The sequence below is a fragment of the Eurypyga helias genome, unplaced genomic scaffold (assembly GCF_000690775.1).
Source record: "Eurypyga helias isolate BGI_N326 unplaced genomic scaffold, ASM69077v1 scaffold4077, whole genome shotgun sequence".
Taxonomy (NCBI): Eukaryota; Metazoa; Chordata; class Aves; order Eurypygiformes; family Eurypygidae; genus Eurypyga; species Eurypyga helias.
Genome location: NW_010263520.1, coordinates 4,510 through 11,856, shown reverse-complemented (window position 1 = coordinate 11,856; position 7,347 = coordinate 4,510). Strand labels below are relative to the sequence as shown.

At 40.5% G+C, this 7,347-nt stretch overlaps 1 protein-coding gene across 1 annotated transcript in view; it reads right to left on the bottom strand.

Moving 5' to 3' along the window:
* KATNBL1 (katanin p80 subunit B-like 1) overlaps positions 1–3,759 on the bottom strand; it is a 7,429-nt gene extending 3,670 nt beyond the window's left edge. The window contains 5 exon segments of the mRNA XM_010156055.1: positions 1–4; positions 7–49; positions 1,426–1,705; positions 2,057–2,097; positions 3,646–3,759. The exon segment at positions 1–4 is cut by the window's left edge and continues 57 nt beyond it. Of these exon segments, the coding sequence (XP_010154357.1) occupies positions 1–4; positions 7–49; positions 1,426–1,705; positions 2,057–2,097; positions 3,646–3,759 (482 nt within the window).
* Positions 3,760–7,347: the final 3,588 nt, after the last annotated feature.

Here is a 7,347-nt window from a genome sequence, read left to right as displayed (position 1 = left end):
GATACCTGCTGAAGAGAACTTGAGCCATAGTTTCATGGTCCTGAGAAACCTGTGCATTTTTGAAAACATAAAAGTTTACCAGAAGTTAAGTAGACAGCAACAACACAAGAAGCTGCTCTAATACACTAATTTAGTATACGAAAATGTGCTTTCCTACCTTTATGCTAATGAGTTTGTTTTAACTACATTTCTAACAACCTGGCCTTAAAAACACAAGTTTCCCTTAGAGGGGGCACAAACAGATTGACTGCTTTACCCAAAAGCTAAAAGAATAAGGTCTGTAGACGCCTAAAGACAGGTAACAAATAATTAAATAGAGCAAGAACCTGTGATTCTCACCAACTTTGACAAGTTTTACTTAGATGCTTATTAACTTTGAGAACAACTCAGACACAAGTAATTACATGTATTATTCTGAACTTTGACAGAAAACGTTGATTTCTGAAAAAGCCTGTTCTCGGAATGAAGTTTTTTTTTTGATTAAAATCCTGGATTGGAATGAACACTGCAGAGCCACCCACATCTCAAACCAGTTAAACAGTCATCTGTGGCCAGCGATCTGGTCTTTAGTTTCTCAGAGTCTTAGTTTCTTTCCCCCTCTTTCCACGATCTCTTTACGCTAGCTATTCTGCTGCTCCTAACTTGAAATAATCAAATTCAGTGTGCAAGAGTGCCACAGACTTCTACCTCCAGCCCACCGGACTCTCTCAGGGCTCTCTTTATGGCAGCCCACACTTACAGTACCATGAAAAGACAGCATGGTGATAGTCTTCGATCTTATCTTTCCTGCCATGTCTCACTTTAAACACTTGCAGGCCTCAATGGGTAACAAACATCTATGGTGACAGAAATGGAAACTCCAGTATTAAAGGACTTAAAAGGCCTTTACTGTCAAAAACCCCGTTTCATTTAAGTATCTGACTGTCTAGCCAGCTGCCGAAGCCTTTCAAGCATTTCATCAAGCAATCTTAACAAGAAATACAATCTTATATAAAACACTTGTTAGTTTCATACACACTAAGGTGATACTTCTATTGAAAATGGTCCTATCCTACCTCACCAACTTATTCCCATCCATACAGTAACACTTTCACACTTCCATAAGCATGCATGTGGCCATGCATCATGACAGATTGTGAAAGCTAACCATGTCAAAACAATGTCTTCCTTTGGCACTGGTACAATATTAACTCTGACTAGCCTGGCAGATCCGAGCTTCTGTGCTGACACAAACATGGGGAAAACTGGCAGGAGTACTGTACATTGGCTATCACTGTGATCTAACAGATAAAGACTGTAAATCACAAGACTTCAGCCAATCTACAGGTTAAGAAAATTAATCTCTGAAAACTTTCATGCCAAACCACACAAAGAAACTACCAGGAATACTTTTATTTTAAACTGGTTTCTTTAAACTCTACTTACCTCTGAAAAAAATCCACTATATTTGGATGAGGGGCCTTCTGTTTGTGATGAGCCAGAGTCACTAGAATTTAGCAAGTGTGTACGACCGTCATGCAGTTTTGCTGGCAGATTCCCTGCACAAGCCAGTTCATTTTCTTTATTGGCCATGTCACAGTCCCTAGATTTAGGGAACTGTTTCTTTCTGTAACAAGGCTTTGGAGTATAACAATGAACTTTTCTTTTACAATACACTCCTTTAAAAAGAGAGAGGGGACTGTTTGCCGTTTTCCCAGCTGTTATCCTGCAGTAATAAAGTAGTATTTTAGTGAAGTATGCTAAGCAATACTTAATGTTATATTTTAACTTAACACAATGAATTCAGCAGTCAACTTGCAGGTTACTTAAAATATTTTATCCCAAAGATATACCTTCATGACATTTGGGTTATCAGAGCTACCACCAATATTTGTTCTGCTTTTATTAATGCAGAGACTCGTTATTACGGAAGTGGGCACAAGAACTAAGTATTGTCAGAAAAATTAAGACTTATCTTCCATTTGTGTCTCTTGGGTGTTGTAACAGATTTAAACTGCTTCTCCCTCCCTGCCTCCCTCTCACTTGAATCTCAGACTATACGGAACAGCCCTCCTACCTGTTTGCGTATGAAACCAGCTGCTTTGGAGATTTCTTACCCTGGGAGAAAAGGAAAAGAGGAGAAGAAAGCTCTGTTACTGAAAAGGCTCAAACACTCCCAAGTCTGTCAAAAAGAAGCCCTGCTTTACCACAGCCTAAAGTTTACCATGGATTCCCTTCCCTCATCCACTCTTCCTATTCTGCAACTAAGGCACAGCTACATTAAACTTCCTATAATTTTCAAGCATTTCCCAGTGACCAGCTGGTATATCCCAGTGACTAGATGGACCAGCTGTCCATGACCATGGCTGTCCCTGGAGCACCATGGTCTGCTGTAGGCTCAGGGTATCTTCGGCAAGAGGTGGGATTGCGACATCATGGAGATTCTTTAGTTACTAGCAATCTAGAAACTGTGACTAAAAAGCCTACTGGAATCTGATGGCGAAATTGCATTACTTGTCTCACACATACATTTAAAGGCCTGTAATACAGCAGATGCTAGCGTTGGGAAGGATGACAGCAGAACATTTCCCCTCCAATGTACAACAACAACAAAATCAAGACTGCTGCAGACAACATCAGCTTGATGTCCTGAATTTATTTATTTGAAACAGACTGCAGCCTAATTGGTGTCAGGGTGCTAATAGAAGAGTGGTATCCTAGATGATGTCACAAATTTCATTCAGGTTTGTGCCACACAGACTACTAAACATTTGAAAACTAGGCAATTTGAAGATGAATTTCAACAGACTTTTTATACAGTAGTCTTCAGTGTTTTAGAGCTTCATGTAATGAAGTTGAGTTGAGTTGTGATATTCTGGTCCAGGTTTTTTTTTCCATGAGTAAATAAATTATTAACAATAAAAAACACCCCACTAAGATACTGAAGTTAGAAATACATATTTTCATATAAACAGGTACTCTGCTCATATGCTGCAGGCATTTCAGCTTGAAAACGTGTAATTTACGTTGAGCACATCAGCAAAACAACGCTAAGATTTTTCTGCAAACAGACATAGAAGAGGGCATTGGCATCTTCACCACTGTTTGAAGTGATCTTACAAAAGTTTACCTACCCAGTGCTTCCTCAATACTCTACTGCTTTACTCTTAGCCAGTAACACAGGTAAGAGGTTATGAGAAAATGTTTCTGACTCTTAAGAATCCAGGGAAAGCATATGCGTTAAACAATGTGGTAGATCAAGCTGTATGATAAGGGGACCATTTCAACGCAGGTATTTCACCTACCCCACCTCTCATTTGTGCCATGTAGCTCTCTTAGCAAGAGAGAATTTTTTGATGACAGAATTCCTCTGCTGAAACAGTTCTTGGCTAGACTGCAGAAACACAGGCATGAGTAAAACCGTATCAGCACCTACTGCTCACATGGACGATACAATGCATGTATCTGCACAGTTGCTGCCTGTGTCTATCATAATGCATAGTTTTCATACAATAATTGCTGTTCAAGCTGAAGTTCTATTGCACATATAACCACGAAACGCCAAATGGTGAGGTGCTTCTAATTTTAGAATGCTAAGAACTATGACCTTATTTGAATGTTTATATCAGTTGCAGCAGAGAACATTAAAAAAAGTAAACAGCTTACCTCCTTCATGATCTTTTTAGTGGAAGAAGAGATTCTTCTTCTGGGGAGATCAATGGGATGACCTTCAATATGCAATACTTTCTGTTTTCTAACATTGTGGGCTTCAGATGCCATAATCTCTCAAATCCCTGTTTTGAAAGGAAAGATAGTTATATTTTCTAAAACACTGTTGACTTTCTTCAAATGCATCTGGCAAACCCAGTTAAGAGTTCTAGTCGCAATAAGTTCCTTCATATAAATAATCCAAGACATCATCCTTCAGCAAGTATTAGCTGGAGGTCTTACTAGTAACATGCTGATAGGCACTTCAAAATCCCTATTTAGTTTTCAAAAAAAGGGAAGAAAAACAAGCCCCCACCCACAAACACAGGCAGAGACCTTGTTTTCAGACCAGCTTAACACCTCACTGAGGGGTGCCATACAGACAAGAATTCAAGCAAAGAATAAGGCAATTGACAAGACACTCTCCTCCACATCTCACAGTAATAATGTCATCTGTCAACCAGCAAAAGATAACAGGTCCCAAAAGTGTTTCCAAGTGAGGAAAAGCAGCTAAATATAAATAATCCCTGTTTTTCAGGAAGAAAGCAAACTTCATGCAACACTGCAGGCTGTGCATGAGTGGCTGGAAAGCTGCCAGGTGGCAAAGGACCTGGGGGTGGTTATCAACAGCAGCTGAATATGAGCCAGCAGTGTGCCCAGGTGGCCAAGAAGGCCAGTGGCATCCTGGCCTGCATCAGGAACAGTGTGGCCAGCAGGACCAGGGAAGCGATTGTTCCCCTGTACTCAGCACTGGTGAGGCCGCACCTCAAATCCTGTGTTCAGTTTTGGGCCCCTCACTGCAAGACAGACATTGAGGTGCTGGAGTGTGTCCAGAGAAGGGCAATGGAGCTGGGGAAGGGTCTGGAGCACAAGTCCTGTGAGGAGCGGCTGAGGGAGCTGGGGCTGTTCAGCCTGGAGGAGGCTGAGGGGAGACCTGATGGCTCTCTACAGCGACCTGAAAGGAGGTTGCAGAGAAGTGGGGGTTGGTCTCTTCTCCCAAGTGAGAAGTGATAGGACAAAGGGGAATGGCCTCAAGTTGCACCAGGGGAAGTTTAGATGGAATATTAGGAAAAACTTCTTCGCTGAAAGGGTTGTCAGACACTGGAACATGCTGCCCAGGGAGCATGGGTCACTATCCCTGGAGGTATTTAAAAGACATGTGGATGAGGTGCTCAGGGACACAGTTTAGTGGTAGACTTGGCAGTGTTCGGTTAACAGTTGGACTTGATGATATGGTCTTTTCCAGCCTAAGAGATTCTATGATTCCTCAAAATAGAAAAGGTTAAAAAGATGGAAGTGAAAGATCTCCCCTTAATTTATTGACAAACACACCCCCCACCCATTTTTCTCAGCATAACTTTCATTATTTTTCACATTAAAAAAGAAAATCTTCATTTCATAGTTCACCAATAAGAAAATGTCTAAAGTACTATGAAGTATGCAAATGTTTCTACAAGAATAAAACCCAAGATTGAGCCAGCTGTACATATGGTTTTGCATTTTTTTGTCAGTGATTCAGAAAATCCATTGCTTAAGACAGGATTCAAGAACTACATCACAGATCATTCCTAAAATGGTTTAGCAAGGGATGCTTACTTTTAAAAACCAACCACTTGCTCTGATTTTATTCTTTTTCCCCTAAACTCTCATCCCAATATGAGAACCCCTATCTCTCCCCTCCACCTTTAGTACCAACAGTCCTGTCTCTTTTCCTCTATATAGCAGATTTATCCCACGTTAAGAACTTTACTATTTAAAAGACTAAGACACTGAGCACTGAAAAAGCCAGATGGGAAACAGCTTATAAGCCACAGAAGATCTTTCAATGCAGTAGCTACGTGCCATCTAATAAAACAGGTGGCAGGCTCAAAACCAAGTAGAAGGTGTACTCTTCATATAATGCATATTAAGTTTCATTTTGTAGGATCTTTCTTTAGAACGGATCAGTAGAGACCCCTCCTTCCAAAAAGATTTACTGACAGAAACCTTTACCCTGTAAGATGGGAACATGGAATCCTCAGACCAAAGACTTCGATACCATCTGCAATGCTTGCCATTACTTAAGACTTCTAACAGTTGGCGGTCCATATTTTTCTAGACACAAGGCTGGCTTAAGACCGGTTCATTAACTTGTCTCTTTTTTCCTACATACTACAAGGAAGTGACAGAACAGTTGTCACCCTGTAAGCTCTCCACACTTTCAAGGCTTCTAGCCACCAAACTTAAATAGCAAAAGAGTTTTGTTTTTCCTTTTTCCTGAAGCTTAGAAGGAACCACAAGAACAAACAACTTCTCTGCTTATCAGTCTTGTTAAAACCATTATTTGGACTCCAAATACATTAAAATATGAACTTGGAGCACAACATAAAGGCAAACAACTAAACTTCTGAAGGAGATCCCAACCCAACAACCCTAAAATCCCACCAAGTCCAGGCTTATATTCAGGCTAATGATGAAGGCAGAAAGCTAGAACTTGGGACACACACACACCCCCCCAACCTTGATTTTTCCACCCCCCATCCCAGTAGAGAACATTGCTGGGGGAATGCAATGAACTCCAGAAGAATAGGAAGGACAACCTGCAACCACCAGAGTTAAACCCCATAGAACTGTCCTATCAGATGCTAAAAAACGCCAACCAACCAACCCATAATGTCTGTTCCTGAAGAATCATTTCTGTGACTACTCCTGTGGCACACTGACAGCTTACAACTCTTTACACAGAAGAGTAACCTCTCCTTACTTGCTCATTTAATAAATGATCTCAAAACTACCCTTCTCTTTAATGCTAAGCAGTGAGAATCTGATCTCCAACAGGTAAGAAAGCACTGTTAAACTAGAATGCTTTTTACTTAATAGAAGTGTCAAATATCAGAAGGGTAGAAAGAAATGCCTTACCAAGGAAGCTCAATTGGTGTATCAGTGTTTAACACTGGGCTCTCGAGAACCTAGGATAACATCTCAAAACACCTGAACTGGAGGTATCTTAACTAGAGAGAGATTATCCTGGATGGAAGTTGCCTACAAAAATTTGAATGTGTCCAAGTGAAAAATAAAGAGAATTACACACTTCAACAAATTTGACAAGCACAAAATGCCCCCTAGCCTCCCAGCTGAAACAGAAACAGACAACAAAACTATTATTTCTTTCTTTAAATACTGGGAACAGAAATCCAAAAGGCCAACAGATGACCAAACATAAAGGAACATCTGATTAAATGAAGTAAAACTGAAGTGAAACCCTTAACGTCTGTGTTCATTGTCCTACAGTTTAGAGAGGTTTCCATAGTTTAACCTGTTTTGTGACGTTCTCTGATGATGCAGAGGCAGCAGCTAACATATAAGCAGTAATGAAATCGCTGTGTTGTTAACCAAGGTGCAGAACCTCAGAGCTGACAAAGCACATAAAGAAATCACGTGTGGAAAATATAGGCGGTATGTAAAGACAGCCTCAAGGAAGATCCACACTGCCATCTGTGTTGTGCACATTAGTAAACAACGTCATCAAGAACAGACCTGGTGGACACTAACGAATAATATACTGGGAAAGATTCAACCTGGATATTGTGAAGGCAAATCCTGCCCTGAAAAATTAATGGAATTCATTGATAGTATGAAGCAGTACAACATGGATATTCGACAGCTAAATTACAAGAGTCT